This window comes from Platalea leucorodia (genome assembly GCF_965183815.1).
Source record: "Platalea leucorodia genome assembly, chromosome: 15".
NCBI classification, from domain to species: Eukaryota; Metazoa; Chordata; class Aves; order Pelecaniformes; family Threskiornithidae; genus Platalea; species Platalea leucorodia.
This window is the reverse complement of record NC_138837.1, coordinates 10,344,080-10,367,742: the sequence shown is the minus strand read 5'-3', so window position 1 is coordinate 10,367,742 and position 23,663 is coordinate 10,344,080. Positions and strand designations below refer to the sequence as shown.

At 61.7% G+C, this 23,663-nt stretch overlaps 2 protein-coding genes across 2 annotated transcripts in view; one reads left to right on the top strand and one right to left on the bottom strand.

Annotated features, from left to right (window-relative positions):
- The first annotated feature begins 508 nt into the window (after positions 1-508).
- Positions 509-5,411, top strand: SLC31A2 (solute carrier family 31 member 2). The gene is made up of 4 exons (XM_082327164.1): positions 509-593; positions 2,950-3,016; positions 3,784-3,952; positions 4,551-5,411. The coding sequence occupies exons 1-4, from the start codon at positions 588-590 to the stop codon at positions 4,717-4,719; spliced, it is 411 nt and encodes a 136-aa protein (XP_082183290.1). The 5' UTR covers positions 509-587; the 3' UTR covers positions 4,720-5,411.
- Positions 5,412-5,547: 136 nt separating this feature from the next.
- NIBAN2 (niban apoptosis regulator 2) overlaps positions 5,548-23,663 on the bottom strand; it is a 32,471-nt gene continuing 14,355 nt past the window's right edge. Inside the window, exons 2-14 of the mRNA XM_082327145.1 lie at positions 20,807-20,937; positions 17,066-17,194; positions 16,841-16,946; positions 16,021-16,188; positions 11,982-12,097; positions 11,801-11,905; positions 10,555-10,717; positions 9,932-10,119; positions 9,560-9,715; positions 8,860-8,976; positions 8,298-8,405; positions 8,077-8,188; positions 5,548-7,609 (exon numbers count right to left, since the gene is read on the bottom strand). Of these exons, the coding sequence (XP_082183271.1) occupies positions 6,675-7,609; positions 8,077-8,188; positions 8,298-8,405; positions 8,860-8,976; positions 9,560-9,715; positions 9,932-10,119; positions 10,555-10,717; positions 11,801-11,905; positions 11,982-12,097; positions 16,021-16,188; positions 16,841-16,946; positions 17,066-17,194; positions 20,807-20,937 (2,534 nt within the window). The 3' untranslated portion in view covers positions 5,548-6,674. The remainder of the gene's footprint in view (positions 7,610-8,076; positions 8,189-8,297; positions 8,406-8,859; positions 8,977-9,559; positions 9,716-9,931; positions 10,120-10,554; positions 10,718-11,800; positions 11,906-11,981; positions 12,098-16,020; positions 16,189-16,840; positions 16,947-17,065; positions 17,195-20,806; positions 20,938-23,663) is intronic.

Below are 23,663 nucleotides of genomic sequence, written 5' to 3'. Positions count from 1 at the left end.
TCCCTGGGCTGGTGGGGATGTCCGGAGTGCGCCAGCGAGGAGCGGGCGCCTGCGTGATGCAGCCGCAGCTGGGAAGCGAGGTTCCCCTTCGGTCTGTCCTGCCCCGCTCCGGGAAAGGGTGGGGGGAAAAAGTATCTTCCGTATTTTGCAGCTGGGGTTGCAAACACTCGGCGATGCCTCGCTCTCCTGCTGCCGTGGGGCAAACCAGCGGAAACACCCGTGGGCACTTTGAGGGGCCTCGTGTGATGGGAGCGAGAACTGGGGGGTGAGGTGGGGATGGAGCGAAGGGGAAGCGGAGCCCCAGGGGGTTCAGGCCCCTTCTTTCCCCGGGGATGCTGAGGCCCCTCCCCGCTGCGGGGCCGGGGCTGCGCCGGGGGGACAGACGGACGGACGGACGGACGGACAGCGGGCCCGCCCCGCCCCACGCGCGCTCCCGCCCGCCGCACTACAACTCCCGGGGAGCCCCGCGCCGCGCGTCAGCGCCCGCGACGGCACGGGCCGGGCTGGGCCGGGCTCAGCTGAGCGCGGCTCAGCTGCACCGCACCGGGACGGGCTGAGCTGCACCGGGACGCCCCCGCGCCGCCGCCATGCAGGTGAGCCGGGCCGGGCCGGGGGGTCCCGGGCGGCGGGGCCGGGTGTGCGCCCCTGGCACGGCCCCGCAGCCTCTCCTCGTACGGCTCTTCCCGTAAATCACCCCTGAAACCCCGCAGCTCCCTGCGGACGAGCCCTGTTTAAAGGCCGCGGCATCGCCGTTCACCCGCCGGTACCGCGTCCTCCTGCCAGAGCTTCGCCCCGGTTCCCCCCTTTCGCCCCGGTTCCCCCCTTTCGCCCCGGTTCCCCCAGCACCCACGGAGGGGCTGTCATGGGTGCGGGCTCACACCAGGCACGCGCAGCGGGAGCTCAAGTCATGGGACAGACCTTAAACCATCACCCATCGGGTTTGCTTCATGCTCTGAGCTCCGACGGGATGTTTAAGACTACTGGGTCCCCCCAGTTTGCTGGTATCCCTGTGAGGTCCAGAGAGTGGCTCACACCGGCTCCGAGGAGCATCCCGGTGTGGGGACACCTCCCCGGGCCAGTGTGTCCCCAGCGTGGGGCTGCAGCCTGGGCTGGCTGGGACGGTGTCCTGCTTGTCAGGCTATTTTGCAAACCAGCGGTCGGTGTGCTGCAGGAAGGCAGGCTCGTCCCAGCGTGCGGGGCCGAGTGTCCCAGTTGGACCAGAGCAGCAGGTCGGGATGCGCCGGGCAGCCTGACACTGCTCCGCACAGGCGCTGCTGTTTTTTCACTTAACGGCAACGAGTAACTCCAAAACTGTGGCACATTAAGCCACTAAACACATATTGTGCACACGAGCAGAGGCAGCACAGGATATTTTTCAAGAGCTTTATTTGCGTGTGCAAATACCTGCAAGGTGCAGAGGAGGAGCTGGGTGCAGCCTTGCCTGGGCCCTTGCTGAATGACTGCTGCGTGGGCGGGTGGGTGAGGACAGGACCGTGTCGCTCCAACCGGTGTCCCTGGGCCTGTCGCATCGCCCCGGCAGCATCATTCCCCTCTTGCAAAGAGCGCAGAGATTTTTAGGACTTGCCCTCTTGGCCTTTGCACACCGCTTCTCACCCGGCAAGATGCTGTCTCCGGAAAAATCACGCTATAGCATCTCTATAGGAGAGGAGTGAGGGGCCGTCGGCCCAAGGAGCAGCGTTTTGGCCTCACGGCCTTGGTGGGTACCCAGAGACACGTGGCTTCACCCCAGGCTGGGAGACCTGGTGCAGCGAGGGGATCTCCTGCCCGTCACTTCTGTTCCCCTGTCCCTAAAATAGTTACCTCCTGCTTACATGCCACTGCAGACTTGTGGCTGAAGCCTGCAAAGGAGAAATAGCTTCATTTAAAGGCTAATTATCATTAATCTGTTGCCAAAGGAAGCTTAAAAGTGTGAGCCAATTACACGTTAATGTGCTTTGGGTAACGAGCAGCCGAAGGGTGTAATTAGAGCCTGTCTGCGGCAGGACACCCAGTTTTGGATGGTATGTCTGGCCCGGGCCGGTCCCGTCGGCCGCATCTGCTGGTGTCAGTAACGGCGGGTACGCGCGGCCAAAGCCAGGTCGGTGCGGCAGAGGAGAGGGCGTGAGCCCCACGGACGCTACCTAGAGAGATTCACCAAAGGGAGGGGGGAAAAAAAAGCCAACCCCCAAATTCCATTTTTTATGGTAAAATGAGCAAGACTTGGCAGCTGTGGTATCAGCTCTGCAGGTGGGTTCATTACACACTTGCTCCTCCTATTTCAGTGTGATAAAGAAGGGGGGTTAATGCCTTTGTAGGACATGGTCAGACAGACGGACAGTGCTTGGACTGATGCTCCTCTGCCAGGGAGGCATCCCTGGACCAGCCGCCCTGACGCCCATCGTCAGGCGGTCGCGCTCGTGGCTCTGGGTGCTTTGGCCCGTCCCGGCGGTGCAGGAGAAACCCCCGGCAGGCAGAGGAGCGCGGCGGTGGCAGGGCTCTGGCCACCAGCCGGCTTCGCTTCAGGCTGCGGACGGTGGCCACCAAGCCTCCGTCTGTCTCTGACGGACCTTCCCTTTGCAAATCCGGGCTAATGAAGTCCTGGGCTCATCTCTCTTCATCGCAGGGGTAAACTCTGGCTTTTTCTTGCCAGCCCCGACACACACAGGAGCTGCTGCTAGAGGTGAAAATTGTCCTGCTAGAAGTCAAGGGAAGAGTTAAGCCCAGTCAGCATGATGGTGATTTTCAGTGCAAGTTCCTCTTCCAGTTTCAGGAATCGGGGAAAAAAATTGCATCGTTTGGTAAAACCCCGGCTGAGCGTCGGCATCGGGGCTCAGCCCTTCGGGGCGGTGGGTGCATGGACCCGCCGAAGGTGCGGGCGCCCCCGCCCCTGTCTGCCCCATCACCCCAAGCCGGTTCCTAGCGCTGCCCTTTCCTTGGCCTCTCTTGCAGATGTCCTTCTACTTCTCGGACACGGCAGTGCTGCTCTTTGACTTCTGGAGCGTTCACACCCCCACAGGTAGGCTGCCAGCCCCAGCCTCGAGACACCTATCTGTCCGTCCGTCCATCCACCACCAGCCATGCTCTCTGCGCAGGGAAAAGGATGCAGGGCAGAGAAATGAACAGTGGCTTCGGCTTTCTGGCAGGAGCAGTGCTCGCGGTGGGCTGGGAGGGGGAGGAGAGGGCCCCCACCCAGCGTTAACACCGGGGCACCTACTGCGTGGGGGGTCAGGGCAGAGCCGTGATGGGCTCCACACACTGCTCGGCCCGGAGCTGGGAGGGCGCTGCCTGTTTTTGGCTGCCTCTCTCCTACCCTGACGAGCGATGCGGTGCCCTGGTAATGCCCTGGGCAGGGGTCGATCCTCCCGAGCCGAGAGCAGTGGGCAGGGAGGTGCTGGAAGTGTCCCCCCCCAGGCCTGCCAAACCCCCCAGGTCACTCAGTGATGGCTCAGCTTCACCATTTTCTTTTACTTTTTTTTTTTTTTTTCTAAATTGTTGTCCCAGTATCATATTTTAACCCCCACATTTTTGTGGAGTCCATGTGAAGATGCTTATTTTTTTCAGAGCAACCACCCCCAAAAAATACTCCCTAGGAATTTAGAGGGGGGACTGGGCTAAATACACCATTTCCCAATACTTCACAAACTGCTGCCTGTCGCTCCAGCCCAACCCCGATCCCAGAAGCCCTCCATTCCCTCCACCTTATCCCATGGATACGCGCAAGCGCTCCATGCCGGGACCCACCGGTGCGGGGCGATGGGCAGCGGCGGGTTGTTTCTCCTGCAGGGATGGTGCTCTCGGTGCTGGTGATCCTGCTGCTGTCGATGCTTTACGAAGCCGTCAAGATGGGCAAGGCCGTGCTGCTGCGGCGGGCGCTGCTGGCTCTGCCCCGCAGCCTCAGCCGGGAGTCGCTGGCGGAGCCGGAGGAGCAGGGCACCGGCCCTGGGCAGGGCAGGTACCGCAGGGACCCCTTTGCAGCGGGCCGGCGGGGCCGCGGGGGTCTTGGGGATGGGTGTATGGCCCCCGGGCCAGCGCAGGAGGGGAGAAAGGCTGTGAAGAGACAGCCATAGAGTAATAGGCTCTCAGGAAAGGGGTATATGTACAGTCTTGGGAAGCGGCCCTGGGGGCATCCCAGCTCCTCCAGGAACTTTGGGAGATGTCCAGGGTGTTTTTCAGCTGTCTTAAATGCTCACATTCCCCCAGGAGCCACCGTGGGTGCAGGAGGGTCCTCGTGGTTCGGGAGTGGGCACAAGCAGTGGCTCAGCCACCCCAGCAAGGCTGGCCTGGGTGTTTCCTTCCCAGCACAAGCTATTGGAGCCAAGCCCTGGGTTTTTCCTCTTGTATTTAATCCCAGACCATGCCTGAGGCTGCTCTTACTGCCAACCTCTTAATAATATCCTCCTTGTTCCTTTGGGGCAGGATTTCCCCTTGCTGTTTGCAGCCGCCGTTCCTCTCCCTGCTCCCCAAACCCATCTCTGGCCACTTCAGGATGCTGGTGGGGGTAAATGCTGCCCCAGCCCCTCGCTGATGGGGTTTCCCATCTTCTTCCACAGGTGGTTTCGATACCACGTCAGCCAGACGCTGTTCCACGTGGTGCAGGTGGTGCTGGGCTACATGGTGATGCTGGCCGTCATGTCCTACAACGCCTGGATCTTCCTTGGGGCCATCGTAGGCTCCACACTGGGATATTTTGTGGTGTACCCCCTGCTCGGTCGGGGGTAGGTGCCCGCCCCGGGATGGTGGGTGATGTGCTCCATGCCTCCTGCTACTTTGTCTGGAATAGCTGCTGTCACTTCTGCTGGGTCTGTCCTTGTCCCCGTGCTGTGCAGGACGCAGCACCCCAGGGACTTGCTGCGGGGACCCTGAGCGCTGGCTCGACTCAGGTGGGAGGCGCTGGGGAAGGGGAGCCCCGTGTCTCTGCCACGGTGCCACTGCCACCGTCCTCAGCTGGTGGCTGTCCCCCGCCTCTCAGGGAGCTTTGGCCGGGTGATGGTGGCAGGGGGATGCTGGGCATTTCCTCCCCTCCACCCATTTTTTTGGGGGGGTTCATCCTGGCTGGAATGGGAATGATCCAGCGACCTGCTGGGGAAGGGGATGCGCTGGGGACAGGCACCCCTGCCCAGAGCTGCCCTGCGCCAAGCCCCTCTTCACACAGTGCCTTCTGGGGATAACGGGGGTCCTGCCCCCCACCCCCGCTCCTGCACAGTGCTTCAGGGATGGGGTCGGAGCAGCCCCCGAGCCGTCGGTGCGGCCGTGCCGAGGGGAAGCTGCTGCTGCGGGTGCCTCTTGCTGCTTCCTTGGGACACCCCTTTTAATAAAATCATCTCAGTCGTTGGGCTCCTGGCTTGCGTTGCTGCTGGGTGGTCTCAGGATGGGACATCCCCCAGTCACAGTGGGAGTGGGGATCCACAGCCCTACCCCTCCAGCACAGCCCCGGCGGGCGGTTCAGGAATAAGGACAGTCTCCTCTGGCTTTAAATAAAGCTTTTCTGATTTATTAATTATTATAAGCATATTTTTAAACATTTGTATAACTTTCAATAAAATATCCTGGAAGAGACAGGTTTTAAGTTCCCAAAGCAAGGCACTCTGGGGGGCCTCCCCGAGTGGGTTAGGCTGGGCACCCCCTTTCAGAGGCAGAAACAGCGGCACCTAAAATACAGGCGAGTGTCGGGGTGCTGGTCCCTGCTCCGTGCACACACACGCGTCTCACGCTCACGAGTCCTGCCAACCCCTACCAGCTCAGGGGCTTTTAGCATCTCGGCAGGCAGGGCTGCTGGGGGTGCCAGCAAACCGCTGCTAAGGCTCGACCATCACCGCAGGTACCAAAACCTGCAAAGCCCGAGAGCCAGAGAAATCATCCGTGCATGGTGCTGGGGAGCTCCGGAGGGCAAGAGCTGGGATCCCCGCACTGCACGGAGAGCCTGAGCCCCGAGGCAGCCCGGTCCTGCCAGGCAAAGCTGCAGACACCGTGTGTGCCACCTTCCTCTGTAAGTTTTTACTTTGAACTTAAATAGCTGCTGGAAGACCCCAGGGGGAGGGTGGCCAGGGGTGGGTGCTGGGTGCCGTGAGCCCAGCCTGGGTGCCATGAGCCCACGCCTGTCCCAGCTCTCGCCCCACCAGCAGCGGTTCAAGCCACCTGGTACTGCTGTATCCCCACCATGCCCGCGGCTGCCGTTGTGGTTTTCCATCATCCCCCGTGTCCCCTGCTCCCACTGGCACTCCCGGAGCCGGCTGGGTGGGTGGCGATGGGCAGGCTCCCAGGAAACCCCCCGGGCTGGGGCAGGGGATGACCCCTGCATCCCGCACACCCATCCACAGCAGGGCTCGTGCCAGCCCCCCAGCACCCCAGGCAGTTGTGCTGGAGGGGGGGCGGATAAAGCATCTCTTCAGTAGAAAAGAAGACAAGGCAGAAGAAGGACAGAGCAGAGTGCAGGGGGTGCCCCAGGCCGGGCCGGGGCCTCCCCCAGTCCGATCCAGTTAGGACCAGTTGGCTGTGGCCAGCCCCGTGCAGCGGTGGGGACCCCCCCCCGGCTAGGCAATAAGGTCTCGGTGTTTCCCATCCCCTCCCTCTCCCGCGGCGCTGCTCTCCATCCCTGGCAGCGCAGCAGGTCCTATTCCCCCTACCCCAACCCCCGGTGTCACCGGGGCCAGTCCATGGCGGGGGGTGGCCCGGGGCTAGAACTCAGTCTGCACCCCCTCGCTGCTCTCCGTTGTGCCTGCGGGCTGCGGGGGGCTGCACTCGCTGCCCGGGGGGGCCACCTCCTCACCCGTCTCCTTGTCACTGGGCTGGTGGCAAACCGTCCCGGCAGACGGTGATGGGGTCTCGGCTCCAGGTGCGGGTGATGCTGGTGTGGCCTGGGGCACCCTGGCTTCTGATGGAACATCAGCTCTGGGTTTGGGTGATGCCGGTGTGGCGTGTTGCACGCTGGCTGCTGATGAGACATTGGCTCCGGGCACGGGTGATGCTGGCATGGGTGATGCTGGTGCGGCATGTTGCACCCCAGCGCCTGAGGGGACCTCGGCTCCAGGCACAGGCGATGCTGGTGCGGCATGTTGCACCCCAGCCCCTGATGGGACTTCAGCTCCAGGCACAGGCGATGCTGGTGTGGCGCGGTGCTCCCCGTCCCCCTCACTGGCTGGACCTTGCAGGGGGACATCAGCTGGCACAGACCCTGCCACCTCCTTGGTGGCACTGCTCTCCTGTGTGGTATCGGTACCATTCGTCAGCCGCTCCTCCGCCTTGACGCCATCCCCGAGGCTCTCCTTCGCCAGCGCCTCCCGGATCTCCTCCACCCCATCCGGGGAGCTCGGTGGCACCCCAGGGTCCGGCTCCTCTGGCTCCCGTGGCTCCGGGGAGCTGGGCTGCAGCAGCGCCTCGGTGCCCACCTCGTAGGGCAGGACCCCCTCGTCGTCTTGGATCACCGACACCACTTGCTTGGCTCTGCGGCGCTTGTCGGCGGCCAGCTCGGCCTCGGGCTGCCCGCTGTACTCCTCGCCCCAGTCGATGGGGATGCCCTCGCCCAGGAGGTGCAGGTTGGGATCGCTGTTGTGCATGACCATGCTGTCACGGTACAGGTTGTGCTTCCGCTGCACGGCTGCCTCCTTCACAGCTGGGGGCACCGAGAGAGATGTGAGATGGGCTGCGGGCACAGGGCAGCGCCCGCCAGGCTTGGGCACCTCTCCCAGCCGCCCCCTCGGGTGCAGGGTGCAGGGAGAGATGGCTGGAGCCGGGCAGAGGGCTCAGCATCCCACCCACCGCTCAGCCCTGCCAGCGGGAGGGCCAGGTGGGAAAGCTGCTCCTGGTACAGCCCCAGCACCCTGCATGGGGTCATCCCCTCCTTGTACAGCCCCCAGCACCCTCCGTGGCGTCACCCTCTCCTTGCACAGCCCCCAGCACCTGGCATGGCATCACCCTCTCCTTGTACAGCCCCTAGCACCCTGCACGGGGTGACCCCCTCCTCCTATGGTCGCCAGCACCCAGCATGGGCCCTCCAGGTGCTGCTAAGGCCAGGCTCAGCTTACACCCCCTCCAGCCACCCCAAGGTGCTGGAGCCCCGCTGGCGCCGCAGGACCCTACCTTGCATGATGTCTTTCATCACCGACTGTAGCACGACCTCTTCATAAGTGTTCTCCACCAGGATGAAGCTGGCAAAGTCCTCAAAGATCAGCTCCTGAAACTTGGCTAACTCCTGCCGTGGGGGAGAGGTCGCTCAGCCCGGGGGGATGGGAGGGAGGGATGCTCCAGCCCCTCCACAGGGGTGGGTGGTCCTTCCCCCACCCCAAATTTTAGCCTCTTACCCCCTTGCAGGTCGGTGCCAGCTTTTTCAGCAGGAAGGGGATGGTGATCTGCAGCAGGGCCTCTCTGAAGAACTTCTTCCGCACGGTGCTGCTGTCGTAGTCGTATTTCTGCAGGGCGAGCGAGAGGGCAGCCCTGGGTCACTGCGGGCTGGCAGCTCCCCTGCCCGTGGGCACAAGCCCCTGTGGTCTGACACCCCCCCAACCCATTTCCACCAGCGTGAGCAGGTCCCTCTGCTCCGCACATCCTTCCCGGGGTGCCTGAGCCCAGGTAGGAGCCGGGTCCTCCATCGCTGTCTGCAGAAGGGTTTTTGGGTCAGTCTGAAACCCGGGTGGCTTTTACAGTGATGCCTGTGGTCAGAGAGGACTTGGATCCTCCAGGTGAGTTCCCACTTGCCTGCCCCACGCCCCAGCAAAATGCATGAAAATCTCAGTATAAAGAAGTATTTCCCCAGAAGACTTTTGTTAAAATTGGTAGGGTCACTCCTGGCCTATTTCCCAGGCTGCTGGCCCTTGGAACAAGGCCAGGGAAGGCCACCGAAGGCCCTGACCCACCACCCCTCACCTTGAGCACCCTCTCGAGGATGCGCTGGATGGACTTGCACAAGTCGTCTTTGCCCTGCAGCTTCCCCAGCTCCTGATGGAGCAGCGTCTCGAACGTGTACACGGCGTCGTCCATTTGCTGCGAGCAGAGGCAGACGGTCAGCACTGGCGCGGGGGGGCACCCAAAGGGACCAACCACGTGGGCAGGGGGCTCTTTTGGGGCACCGCCACACTGAGATGAGCCTTCACACTGGCAAGGTCCCTGGCATCCCAGTGTGGCATCCAGACTCCACCCTGAGGACCAAGGGTGCTGGGGGAGGAGGGTGCCCAAAACGGGTTTGCACCCTCCCTTTCTACGCCCTGCTCCAGGTTTGGCTGGATCAGACCCCAGAACTGGGCTACTGGCCTTGCTGGTGCCAGTGGGTTCAGTGGCAAAGGGGCAGCTGTGCTGCGACGCCCAAGCCTGGGTGATGAGTCCAATGGTGGAAGGGTGCCCCACGCTGCTTCCCACCCGTGGGCTCCCTCCCTGCTTGGGCTCCTGCCCATCCATCACACACCCTTAGCTGGGTGCCAACGATATGAAGGTCCCTCAGACAGGACAGATATCCCGGCCAAATCCCTGCCTGGCTTGGACCAGCCTGGGTTCCCTGCTCTGCCTTTGCTCCCCAGCCCTCTGCGCTGAGCCCGGGGGGGACACGGGAGGACCCCGGTCCCCGTCCCACCTGTCTCATGTGGATCTGGGCCCTCTGCTTGAAGACGGATGTGCTGGAGACATCGAATCGCTGCTGAAGGCCCTCCAATTTCAGCTGGTCCATCTTCTCATAGCACGACTGCATCTTGACGGGGTGGAAGGCCAGGTGGGAAAGCTTCTCCATATACTGGGGAATAAAGCCAAGCTCAGCAGGGCAGGACAGCCTCTCCGTGCACTCGGGCTGGGACATGCCACCCCACACCAGGCATGGCAGCCTGCACCACCACACGGGCTTCATCCCCACGTGTTTTATCAGCCCAGGGTCCCCCAGTGCCATCTGCACCAGGACTGGCCCTACCACCCCCAAGCCCACTGGCCAGCAAGGAGCATCACCAGGTCTCACCTCCGCCAGCTTCTCCAGGCCACCCTCGTTGACGATGTTCATATTCATGTCCGTCACCTCCTTGAAGAACACCTCTCGCACCTCGGCGAAGCCCTGGCTCGTGGGGGTCATCAGGGCCTCCAGGATGGAGGAGATGTAGGGCTGGACGTGATTACGGACGCAGACCTCCGCTTTGGGGAGGACGAATGCTGGGCAGAGAGGGGTTAAACATGGTGAGGCTCCTCTGTCCTTCCAGCTCTGCAAATCAGGCTGTAAACCCACCCTAGGGAGGGGGACCTGCCCCTCTCCCCAGACCCCTCCAGGAGAGGTCTCCCAGACTTGCAGGACAATACAAGGGGTTCTTGCAAGGGGTCCTCAGTCTGTGTTGAACCTGTTCCTCCCCCACTGCCTTGATGGGGGGGGTCACTGCCCAACTTGTCCCCCACCTCCTGGGACAATGCCAATGAGGACGTGCACCCTGGCCACTGCAGCTGCTGGCATCTCCCCAAGGCTCCCCAGGCCGTTCTGGCAGGAGCGGCACCCCAGGAAAAGCCAAACCATCACAGTGGTGATGCCACACCAGGAGCCGGTGATGGACACAGCTACACACATCCATGTCTCTGCGCCTCCCTGCAGGGCTGTACCTCGGATCTTGCTGGCCAAGTGCTCCTTCGAAGTGATGATCTGGTCCATGTCCGTGCGGATGGTGCTCTCCATCTGGGGCCGCTCCTGTTCGCACTTGGCCATCACTGCATCGTACTGGGCCTTGGTCTGCTCATAGACCATCCTATAAACGGCATCCGAGATCTGGCAAGAGAGAGATGGGGTGGTCAGCTGCCCCCCACACCTCCTGCTGCCCCCGCTAACCATCGCCTGCAGCACCAGACGCCTGAAGGACCTGTCGAGCCTTCGCCAATGCCCTGACCGGACCCCTCCTCGCAGCCTGGCAGTAGGTTTCCCACATCAGGGACCCCCCCTAGCTGGGCGAGATGAAGCCCCCACGGTGCAGAAGCTGCTTCGAAGCGGTCCCCAAGGGGCACAAGGCTGAGCGCTGCCTCCGTCAGCCAACGTGCCCTAGGCAGGTCCAGGGATGCTGCAGATCCGGGGATGCTGGATGTCCAGGGATGCTGGTGGTCCAGGGATGCTGGTGGTCCAGGGATGCTGGCAGTCCGGCAGCAGAGCCCCTGACCCTGTGTGAAACCTGCGCCCTGCCCCGCTCAACCTCCCTGGAATCTCAGGAGCCAACCCCACAAGCGGGATGGAGCCGCTCACTGAGGCTTCAAACTCACTTTGCAGCCAAACACTGCAATTTTTTGAACTGGCAAGAGGCACACCTGTCCCCCCCGCCCGCCGGGGGGGGTTCCCAGCTTTGCAGCTGAGACCGCAGCTACTGAAAAAGCAGCATTTGTGCATTTTTAGGCTGCTCCAGTAGCACATTATGAGCCTGGTGGTAATTATCTATCAGCTTTTAAGGTTTTAACAGGCAGTTTTGAAGAGTCCTTCGTCTTTCGCAAGGGTTTGGGCTGGATTTAGCCTGTGCTGCTCTAAAAATGGATCGCTAAATATAGCCAGGACGGGCTTTGCTCCGGGGCTGGGCTTCCTCCTGTTTGCGTCCCTCGCCCCAGGGACGCCGCGGCAGCGCAGGCAGGGCTGGGCAGGGCTGCTTGCAGGGGCACAACAAGGAGCTTTAAAACGCCACCATGGAGAATAAGGACGGCTTCTTTGGCAGGGGCCGGGAGAGGGGGCTCAGCGCCAGCTCTGACAGGCAGGAAAGCTGGCTGGCACTGAGCCCAGCGGGGAGGGAGACAGCAGCATGGCCCCCGCAGCAGAGGCAGTACAGGCAGGGAGAGGGCAGGATGATGACCCCCCGCAGCAGCCCCAGCCCCTCACCTGGATCCAGGTCCGCTGGCGCTCCTGAGCCTTGCCCTTCAGCCGGGGGCCGATGGTGGTCCTCAGCTCGGGGAGCAGCTCCTCCATCACCAGGTTGCTCAGGACCTGCGAAGGCAGGAGGCTTTGGGGACCCTGCTCAGGCTGTACACCCCCGCCAGCCTTGGGGCGGACAGGTCCTCACCTGGGTTTCGTTGCCGCACAGCATGTCCCAGGTGCCATACTGCTCCTTCGACTGGCGGTACATGCGGACGGCGTCCGTGAAGGCTGGAGCCTCCACTTTGGAGTCCTCGGAGATCCCTGGGGAGGGGATGGGGGGGAACGAGTGAGCAGCCCGGCACGGGGAGCGAGGGGCAGCCCAGCTGCTTGCAGCACCCCAGCCCACCTTTGCAGGGGTTCCCTCACATCCCCCACACCCTCGGACCCACACAAGGAGCCCAGGGCCGTCACTGGCACTTCGGGATCCCAGCCCAAGCCCCTGTCTCTAACTGGGCGGGGAGCAGCAGTCTCCCAGCCACACTAGTGGCTGCGGGGGGGCTCCTGCTCTGTCCACAGACTGATCCCTCTGCAGCCGGATCGAGGGTAGGGAGGCACCCAGGAGCAGGGGCTCGGCAGGATGGGGGGGCTCAGTGATCCCCAATGGTGCATGGGGACCCCGGGACTCAGCGAGCCCCAATGGCACACCGGGAGCAGGGGGACAGCAAGCCCCAAAGGTCCATGGGGGCTTGGGAGCTCAGTGAGCCCTGACGGCATGGCAGGAGCAGGGGCTCAGCAGGATGGGGCGCTCGGTGAACCCCAACGGTGCTCAGGAAGCCCTGAAGGCATGTCAGGAGCAGGGGTGCAGCAGGACGGGGGGCTCAGCAAGCCCCCATTTTGCATGGGGAGTGAGCCCCAAAGGCACAGCAGGGGCTCACCAGCATGGGGGGCTCAGTGACCCCTGATGCTGCATGGGGCCCAGCGAGCCCACCAGCACCCCAGGATGGGGCAGCTGGGGAGGGGCTGGAGGAAGGGGGGGCCCTGCAGGGAGCGACACAGCTCGGGAGGAAGCAGAAAGCGGCCGAGAGGCATTGGGGCTGAGCCAGGGCCCTGTCCCCGAGCCAGCCCTGTGGGAGGCACGCCGGGCTCTGGCCAGTTCCGCTGCCCCCGAGATGTCACTGCCGTGAGTCACCGCAGCACGGCTCGCAGGGCCACTGGCACCGGGGGGGCTCGGACATCACCCCCACCCTCCTGCAGCACCCATCGGGAAGAGAGGCAGGGTGCTGGGAGCCCACGGCCACGTGCCAGGAGGAGGAGATGGGGGCAGCGGACAGGCAGGACAGCCTGGGAGCCTGCTGGCACATGTCCCACACATGTCCCTGCCTCCTCCCAGCCTCTCCAGGTCTGGCTGCGGAGGCGCCTGCCAGCCGGAGAGAAACACTCCTGGGAGCGAACCCCCCTGGCACCCCGACTCCCCTCCCCACGCCAGGACCTCTGGCAGGAGGAAGGTGGGATGGGACCGAGCCCAGGGTGGCTGGTGGCGGCGGTGCCCTGTGGCAAAGGGCCCCCTGGCAGAGCCACCCTGCTCCCAGAGAGCATCCCCGCAGCGGTGACAGCGGAGGGTCACGGCACATCCCTGGACCGCCCAGCAAGCTGGCGTCCTGGGGAGATGCAGCCAGGGGTGGTTTCTCCCCTCCCAGGAGGGACAGCCCGGGGTAGTGAGCAGATCTTTTCCAACGCAGAGATTTTTCTAAGATGATTACATTTAACTCCAAGCCTAAGCAGCTTTTCCTAAGGGGCAGCTTAATATACAGGAGAAAAAAACACTGAGAAAGTGAAGTCTGACCCTTTCTCAGTGCTCGGTGGGAGCGGGAGCCAGAGCAGGGCTGAGCTTTCAGGGGCCAGTGCATCTCCATCCACGGCTCCTTGCAGCTCAGCACCACCTCCCGGGTGGGACAGCTGGCTCCCATCCCCTGCCAGAGCTGCTACGGCCAAACCTCATCCTCCAAATCATGCAGAGAGTGGGGCAGGATTTGCCCCCTGAGAAGCCACCTGGATCTGCCCCACCAGGGTCACTCGTCCCTGGCTGAGCCCAGGGGGGCAGTGGGCTCCGGCTGCGGGGACCTGTCCCCAGCCCTGCGCCCTGCGAGGGACAAGCAGACAGGGCTGGTTGCAAGAAGGCACCGTGTCACTTCACAGGTCAAATTTAATGAGTTTGCTTCATTAATATGTGGCTAATTAAGCACTGATCTGAGCTTGCCTTGTTGAGGATGGGAACCAACCACCCTATCCTGGAAAGGCTCCTGGGGTGACGGTGCACCACGGGATGGGAGCACCCGACACCGGAGAGCGATGCTACACCTTGACTTTTTCAAAATCCACCTTGCTCACAGCACAGGATAATCTCCTCTTGCCAGGTGAACATGCCGAAGAAGAAACGTGAGTTTGAAGCCGCTTTTTGCCCAAAACACAGCTGAATGGGGCAGTTTGCCTGCAATAAGGGGCAAAAGCCAGCGGGGTGGGTGCTGCTCCAGCCCCTTGTGTCACCATGCAGGGCAAGGGGCCACCTCGGAGCAGCCAAGGGCGCCCAGGCTCCAGGGAAACCAGGCTGGACACCTCCTGCATGAGGAATGATGTTGCATGTCCCTGGTCCTTACAGAAGGGTAAAAATACAGTCAAAAAGGGAGGTGAAAATTCCCACACTAATCACAACCGGAGGCAGAAACAGAGCCTCTAATTTAGGAAAAAAAAAAAAAAAAATTGCTTGACGACAACAAAAGAGCTTTCATGGGATTTGAAACACTATCTTGGACCTCGCGGGAGCAGTGAGGGACAGAAATGGAGCTCGGGAGGGAAGAACCATCTCACAGAGAAACCCAGGCTGCAGAAATGAAGCAAGCCACCAGCGCTGAGGCCACCCCTCTCAGTTTTCTTCATCACATGCTGAGGAGGAGGAGGAGACGGAGGAGGGGATTTAATGGCACAACCCTGGCTGGCACTGGGGATGGTGGAGGGGTTCACATCTCTCCTCTCTCCCATGGCAGCGTCCAGCAGCCAGGGGAGGGAGGGATTAAATATAAATAAATTAATAAATTGGCTCTTTGTTAGTACGAGAGGTTGATTTCTCTGTTATTAGGAGCTGGTTTTGCTCGCAGTGCTCCAGCTTTGTGGGTCCAGCCAGCAAGCACAGGGGGTCCTGGGGTGCTGAACTGCCTGCAGCAATGATGCTCCAGCAGCATCCCGGGGGGATGAGCGGCTGGGAGGGGGTCACTGCACCCAGCCCCCCCGAAAGGAGCCCAGGCCCTGGGTGGGCTGCGGGGACATGCTCATCCCGATGAGCTCGGATGGCCCCAGCTCACCAACAGCCCATGGATGCGTTTTGCAGCAAGAGGCACCAAAACGAAGGGAAAGAGCAAAGCTTTCAGATTTAATCTAACATGGGAGGATGGAAACCCCTACTGAAACCCATTACTCTGCTCCCTAAACAGCAGCTCTGGCAAAATCAGGGCTACACACAGCTCCCAGGAGTGAAAAAAGCACTAAAAAAATAGGCAGCGTCGCCCTTTGCCCACTAAAAGACCCAATTTTGAGCAGGTTTCAGCGCTGGCACCGCCTTCCCCAGGAAACTTCTCACCATCCAAGGCACCACCGAGACCTGGGTCTCAGCCCAGGAGCACACAGGCCACAGCCAAGCAGGAAAATCGTGTTTTCCTGCCAGAGCCTCGCTGACGTGGGAGGCAGGTCCTGCCTTCGCCCCGGCCCCTCGCAGCTCCGCACCCCCTCTGCCCGCAGCCCCGGCTGCCCTCACTGCCCTCGCTCGCCGGAGCCCGGGTGGTGCCGGCGGGGCGGGGAGCAGGATGGTGGGGCTGGGAGTTTTGATGACTTTAATTACCAAATATTTTCTGCCTTGGGGTGGAAAATAGACATCAGGGCGTCTCTTGAGCCAGGCTCCGTGCTGGGTCCTGCAAATGCTGCCTGCCCTTATGGGCAGTGGGATGAAGCCAGGCACAGGGATGCACCGGGCGGCTGGATCCCTCCCGCTCCCCACCCTTGCTCAGGGAAAGGATGAGATGTTCAATGATGCTCCACAACTCCCAGCCAATTCCTCCTCTTGACCCTCAAATCATCCCCTTTGGCCCAAAACCCAACCCAACCACCCCAGGGTCCCCAGCACCCTCTCTGAAGCAGAAGGACGATGCTCTCCCCACCCCGAAGCCCCCGTGTCATCCCCCCCCAGCATCGCTCACCGTTGTTGCAGTGCCGCACGCAGTCCTGGAAAACCGCCCGCCACTTCTCCTGCTCCTTGCCCGTCATCACGCAGAAGTAATAGTGCCGGGCGTAGGGGTGCCAGAGGATGAGGGGGAAATCCGTGGGGCACTTCAGGATGGGGGAGTGCCCCGATTTGGGTGTCACGCCTGCGGGGGGGAAGGAGGCTTTGAGGAGGGGATGGGGCAGGACAGGGATGGGGATGCTGCAGGGCTGGGGGTGTCCATCTCCCCCAGCAATTGGGGTTAGGGGTGCAGCAGGGGCACACAAGATCCCTCGCTCCCTGGGGGCTGCCCTGGCCTTTAGGGACCCAGGGCAGGAGGATGGTAAGTGGGGTGGTGGCCAGTCCTCCTGGGAGTCTGGATGGGAGAGCAGGAGCTGCTGCCTTTACCCGGCACTCCCTGGGAAAGGGAGGCAGGAGCAGCTCGGGGCAGCTCTCATGGAGCCGCAGACACGTTTTCCTTCCTTCCCCGGCGGCTGTGGCAGGATCCAAGCAGCAGACACCTCACGCTGCACCCTACACCCCATGGGGGGAAGGCAGCTGTTCGCCTTCCCTACAGCCCCACACCCCAAAACCACCCCTTCCAGAAGGTCCTCAGGGATGCTACACCCCAAAACCACCCCTTCCAGAAGGTCCTCAGGGATGCTACACCCCAATACCCCCGCTTCCAGAAGGTCCACAGGGATGCCCACATCCCGAAATCACCCCTTCCCAAAGGTCCCCAAGGGATGCCCAGTAGCATGGGAGTGCAGGGGACCCCGAGCATCCCTCCTCGCCCCACAGCCACCAGGACCACTCACCAGGCAGGCTGCTGTTCACCAGCTCCAGGTACTGGTCCACGGAGGTCAGGATCTTGTAGCCAGCGCTGTTGACCAGTACACGGTGTGGCAGGTCCCGCTCATAGGCCTGAGCAGAAAAAGATGGTCATGAATGACGGGGAGCACGGCCATGCCACCGCAGAGATGGAGGGTCCCCCCTTTGAAGCTGTGCCCACCAGAGATGGGCGAAAGGGTGATGCCTCTCACCAGTTTGTTCTCGTAGAGGACCAAGCCATAGTTGTGTGGGACCACGCAGAAGCGGTTTCTCCACTTCTTGTTCTCCTCGATGTACTGGAAGAGGTTGCCCGAGTAGATGACGTGGTCCTCCAGTGGGACCTGCGGGGAGGAGACACGTGGTGGGTGACACGGGGAGGGGGCAGCTGGGTCCATCCTGCGGCCACAGCCTGGCTCGAGGAGCTCCGCAAGGTCCGTTCGTTGTGGTTTGGGTGGGTTTTTCTGCACTAGGGCTATGCTGAGGGTCTCCAATTTCACCACTGTATTATCTCCTATAGCATTGCAAATTTTAGTGCCTGAAGCAGTGCATCTGGGTGACAACCTGGGGGTTTCCACATGCAGAGCCCTAGAAAACCTCAGAGGGGCTGCTCACACAGCAGTCGCACATGGTGGTGTTCACCATGGTGGTGGTCACAGCTCTGTCCCTGCCATCTCCTTCCTGGGAGATACATCAAGCTCAGCTGAGTGACCTGAGCTCTATTGGTGAACAGCAGGTTGGAAGAGAGCCCTCCAGCAGCTCTTCCCAACCCCGGCTGCTGCAATTTCCCTGGCTTGGGGCAGGCGGGAGCATGGGTGGTACTGCTCGGTAGTGGCCATCAACCAGAAGGTCCTGCCAGGGTGCAGGTCAGAGGCAAGCCGCAGATGGCAGGAACCAAGCCCTGCCCTAGCATGGTCTCCAGATGGGACATGGAAGAGAAAAAGCAAGGAGCCACACTGCAGAGCCCAGCACCAGCGGATGCTTAAATGCTCTGGACTTCATGGAGGACCAGGGACAGGAACAGGCTGAGGTCACCCTGCGCCCCTGAGACCCCCCCGGCTGAGCAGCGCCTCACCGGCTCCCCAGTGCCTTTTGGCCTGCACGCCGGCAACGTTTACGCCATCCCAAACACAGGCTGGCTGAGTGAGCCAAGAATTTGTCCCAAGAATTTTTATGATCCCAGGAACATAAACAAGAGCCGAGAGCTCTCGTGAGGGCAGGAGCGTGCGGCAGCCGCCTCTCCTGCCGTGGCCACCCACCATCCACCACGATGGCCGTCAGGAGGGACCAGCCAGGGCTTGGGTCCCACCATGCACCCAGCACCAGGACCTTTCCCTCTCCTCTCCCTGCTCTGTCCATCTCCTGGTTCACAGGCACCCCATTGCCTTCCCCAAGCCCTCACCGCTCCCCGACCCCGCACCCGCTTGGGTGGTAGGGAGTCTGAGAGCAGCTTGGCTCAGCAAACAGGCTGACAGCATCTCACTGCTCCCTATTGCTTTCCAAAGCCCTTAGAAGGGGGAGAAGAAAGCACAAAGCAAGCCCTGCAGGGCTGGGGGACAGCGGGAGCGATGAGAGCCCAAACCCCAAGCCCACCAGTGGGGATGGGGACAGAAAGATAGTGCCAGCTCCGGGAGTCCCCATCAGCATCTCCCCATCAAAACCGCTGCCCAAGGCAGATGAAGCCCCAGGGACCGGCTGCTAATGAAATAAAACCCGAACTGAGCCCTGATGTGGTTCCAGGGGACCCTCGGATGGGGAACGGCTGCTCACAGCCACCAGCACCCCAGGAGCCCTGGCCCCACGGCACAGCCATCCCCTCCTTGCACACCTTCCTCACCTGGGGAAGGCACCGAGGTGGCACCACCCAACCCCAGCAAATATTTGGGACAGGCAGGTATGCACCAAATTGCTAGGCTGGGCAGGGAGGGGACCGGGGAGAGCACGGGCGGAGGGCCCCACGCTGCCTGCATCCCTGCACGGCGATGGGGAGCAATGGGGAGCAAGACCTGGGTCTGGATACGTCAGCTTTGGGGCTTGGCCGGGAGAGGCAGGAGGGGGTATTATGAGAAGAGAGGATGCTTGGGGTTTTCATGAGGATCATAGGATCATAGAATCATAGAACAGTTTGGTTTGGAAGGGACCTTAAAGATCACCTGGTTCCAACCCCCTGCCATGGGCAGGGACACCTTCCACCAGACCAGGTTGCTCAAAGCCCCATCCAGCCTGGCCTTGAACACTCCCAGGGATGGGGCATCCATAACTTCTCTGGGCAACCTGTTCCAGTGCCTCACCACCCTCATGGTGAAGGATGTTGGACCAAGGCCACAACGTGTGCTGTCCCCACCGCTGGCTGGGGATGCCTCGGTTGCTGGCAAGACCAAAGGCAGAAACATTTATTCCTTGTTCTCAATGCTGCTGCTTCTTGCTGGCATTTCAGGTGACTGAGCCACAATTCGGACCCCAGCCCAGCTGTCCCCCTGTGCTCAGGAGGGCCTCCAGCCTTCGGTATCGCTGCGGGAGCTGCCTCTGAGCACTGCATCCCCACAGAGGTGGCAAAAAATAAGGTAAAAAATAAATAAAATAAAAAAACCCAAATGCCAGATTCCAGCTGGACCTGCCCGAGGACAGGCAGGATGCTGTCCTGCATCTTCCTGACATCCACAACTTTTTTTGGCATATCTGGGGAGCACAAAGCCCAGCTGGAGGAGATGCTCTCCCCAGCTCCTTGCAGAGCCACCCCACAGACGTGCAGGTCCCCGCGGTGTTTGGAGCCCTGGTACATCCCGGCTGGAGGCTCTGCCTGCGCCCTGGCAGAGGACGGGCAGCAGACGGGACATCGCGCAAGAGGAATGTGCTATTTATACACTGGTGTTTTAAAAGACTTGCATGGCGTCCCTGACCTCCCCGCCTCGCCGCTGTTCCTCAGACATTCCTGGGCTGCTTGCTGGAGCTTTTTAATGAAGCAACCAACCTTGGGAGGGAGGTACCCCCCAGGGGGGCTGATGGCATCTGCCAAATTGTGAGGAACCCAAGGGATGCCTTGCCGAGGACGCCAGGCGCCCAGGTCCTGCCCAGGAACCTCCACACCTTTATTTTGCTCAACACACCCAGCACCCAGGCAGTTTTCAGAGGAGATGGGGCACGTCCAGGTGTCTGGGCAAGGTGTCACCTTCGTGGGTGGGCCAGAAGGACAGCCGCTGTGAGCACCCAGGGCTCGAGTCTGATCTCATGGATGCAATCTCTAGATTTCTTAAAAAAAACACCCCTTTAAGCCCCAGGCAAAAGCAAAAGCCTGTCCCCATCTGCACTCACATCTCCTCCGGCTTTCAAGGAGCACCCACAGGACAGCAGCTCCACCGAGGAAACCCAAACCCTGTCTGCCAGTGAGAAGCCCCCGCTGAGGTGCATCTGCCTTTGGAGGCAGGAGGGGAGGGGAGGGCAGGATCCGTCCTTGGTTCCCGAAGCCACAATGCTTGGAGACCTTTTGCCAGGCAGGAGACATGTGGCTGCTGGAGATCCCATGGGGTCAGGGATGCCTGCCAGGGGTTTCCTACCCCTCCCCGGGCATTTGCCCAGGCTGGAGCATCACTCGCACCCAGGAGCAGGAGGACAACAGCCTGGCATGCCCTGCTCAGGGGTCCCGGGAGCACCTGCCAGCCCTTGCATCAAGCACAGATATCCACAGGGGTGCAGGCAAAACCCAGCCTTGCCCCTGCTTGCTGTGTGTGCTCATTGAATGTGTTGGGAAAGAAAACCGTCCCAGGGAGCCCCACGGACGGTGCACAATGCCACGGGGATGGGCTGGACCAGTGGCATGGGGGCTACGTTCTGTAGGAACGTACCAGGGGAGAGGGGACATGCCCGGGCTTTGGGGAGGACATCAGTCTGTGCTCGCTGGGCACAGCGATGGAGCTCCCCACCGGCTCCAGGCTCCTTGCACGGAGCTGGGCTCTTACCTTGCGGTGGAGCAGCTGGGCCTGTGGCCCTCCGTTGCCTTCAATCTCATAGCGGACGCTGTTGAAGAGCGCTACGCCGTACTGCTCCTTGTAGCACCGGCAAAACTCCCCCAGCACCTTCCCCGTCTTCTCTGCAATGGGAAAGCAGAGCCATGTTAGGCAGGGGCTGGATTCGGGGGTCTCCTTGCTGCAGACCTGCCCGGCACCCCGCTCGGACACCTTCCCCCCGCCCTCCCCACCCACCCAACACCTCCCGTCGCCCTCCTGCCTGCCGGAGCAGGCTTCGGTGTGGGGGCCACGGCCGAGCCCGCCACCCTCTGCCCTCCCCATCCAGCCCAGGGACTAATTTGGGGTCAGGATGATCTCTTTTTTTGGCCTTTCATGTTAATGCCATGGATTCCTCTCCCTGGCAGGAAATTCCTGAAATAAACCTGATTCCGGCGATGCTGACAGCTTCCTGCGCCTTATGCGGCTCCCCGGCCCCGCTCTGACTGCCTTGGCTGGCTGAGATTGGGGGCAACCCCCCATTGCCCAGCCCCAAGCATCACTCACACCCACCCGACCCCGCTGTGCCCCATAAGGGCCGCCCTACAGAGGGGCTGGGCGGCTCCAGGCTCTGCAGCCGGCGATGCTTGGGGTCACGCGTGCAGCAGGGAGATTTGAAGGGGAAAGGACAGCGCCCACCACGCTCCCCATGTTCCCCCACCCTGTGTGAAGCAGGGACCCCCACCAGGACCCCCACCTCCAGACCAGGGCGATCCCAAGGAGCCGGGAGAGCTTGAGCTGCCAGGTGCCCCCCTGCACCCCACACCGGAGGAGATCCCCTCCGTCCCGCAGGCAGTCCCCAGGCAGCACCCTTCCCCGGCAGCCCCCCAACCCTCGATGCACGGTGGTGGGGGGACATTGCAAACCCACCCCCCAGCAGCAGGGACGGTGCTTTCCCAGCCCCAGGGCAGCAGCCATGGGAACCCCTTGTTCCTCCCAGGGCATCAGCCACAGCGGGGGAGCGCGGCTGTCCCCCCAAACCTTTGCCAGCACCCCTGCCCCATGTGCACCCTGCCCCATGCGCACCCTGCCCCATGCAGTAAACCCTGACCCACGCAGCACCCTAACCCACGCAGCACCCTGGCCCATGCAGCACCCTCCCCACACACACCCTGCTCCATGCAGCACCCTGCCCTCTCCCCTCCCCACCCCAGCTCCGGACCCCACACAGGGCTCCTACACCAAAAACCCCATCACAAAGCATCACCGGTCCGGGGAGACAACTTCCCCAGAGCTGCCTTTGGCCTCTACTTTGAATTTCACTCTCAACTTTGCCCCAGAGCCTGTGAAAAGGAAGGAATTTGAGTCGTCTCCAACTATTTCTGACGGCTCAGCCTCTGCCAGAGCGCTGGCGACGGGCGCGGAGAGGAATGATGCTGGCTATGCATCCCCAGTGCAGGAGCCAGCGCGATGCTGGGGGCATGAACCCAGACAAAACAGACCCTCGCGCCAGCCCCGGTACGGCTCGGTGAGAGCCAAAATCTCCAGCAGCAGCCGCCCCAGAGCCATGCTCGCAGCCAAGCCGGCGTGAAGGAGCAGCTTGCTCCAGGGTGCTGCAAATCCCTGTGGGATGAGCAGCTTCAGAGGAAAATGCCACCCGAGGACAGCGGCTGGGGGCAGATAAACTCATCCCCAAGGAGATGCTGACACTGCCAGCACGGTGACGGGAGCAAACACGGTGGGCCAGCATCTTGCCGTGCCAGGGCTGAAAATCCCTTTAAATTTAAGCAGCCTTTTTTCGCAGCAAAGAACGAGACGCCTGCTCGTCCCAGCAGAGAAATTCCTCATCCCCGATTCTGGCATTTTCTCCTGGAAAATAAAGAGCTCGCAGTCATGCCGCGCTTGTGTCCACGCCACACCTCTGTTGCAACTCCCGTCTACAAAACTGTATGATTTTGGCCAGGGCTCTGGGCAGCGATGCTGACAGCTGAGATTTAAAAGGACATTTTGAGGTTTCATTTCCTTTCAGTTCATGGGAAAAAAAGAGCCCCTGGTCCCCGGGCAAGCGAGACGGCTTAGTCACTCATTCTTCCCTGATTAACGACGGGGCCAATTAGGAGGTTTTAAGTAAATGGAAAAGCAAAAGTCGATTACTTGCAGACAGAAACAAAAGATTTGCAGTCAAATATATCCAAGGTGACTAAATCTCCCCCAGCTCAGCAAGCCCCTCTGGGGTGCAGAGGGGATGCTGGGGGCCACTGATGCCCTGCCAGCCACCATCCTCAGCCCCAGGATCGGGAGGAGGTGGCCAGTGGCATGACAAGGAGGTGACAGAAGGTGACATCGGATTTGGCAAGATGCGGACTGCCAGCGGTGGTACAGCTGGGCTTTGCTGGAGAGCAGAGGATAGGAAGCCCATGCTGGTCATGTCAGTGGATGCCCCAAGCCCCCCACACCTGTAGCACCCTGCGTGGGGCTCACGTCCCCCCTGGGAACCGGCTAAGCCACCCACTGGCTCCTTCACCAGGCTGAACAAAACCCCCCAGCAGTGCTGGGGGGCTAAAGAGAGCATCCCCCGCCCCAGCAAGGCCACCCATGAGCGGCCGTCCCTCTGTGAGCCGCTTCAGCTGCACATCCAGCCAAGAGCTGGAAGGGTTTGGGACGGGTGGCAGTCCAGGGAGCCACGTTCCCTGCCTCCTCCTGGCCCCTTGCACAAGCTCCCCCCCGGCCATGGCAGGGTGAGGGAGGGATGGGGCTCGGCTGGCTCCCACCCAGCCACCGCCCCGTCCTGGGTGTGGGCTCAGACACCCACGGCAAAGCGCTCGGGGTGCACACGCAGGGACCTCCCAGGGTGGTGCCGGGTGTCCCCAGC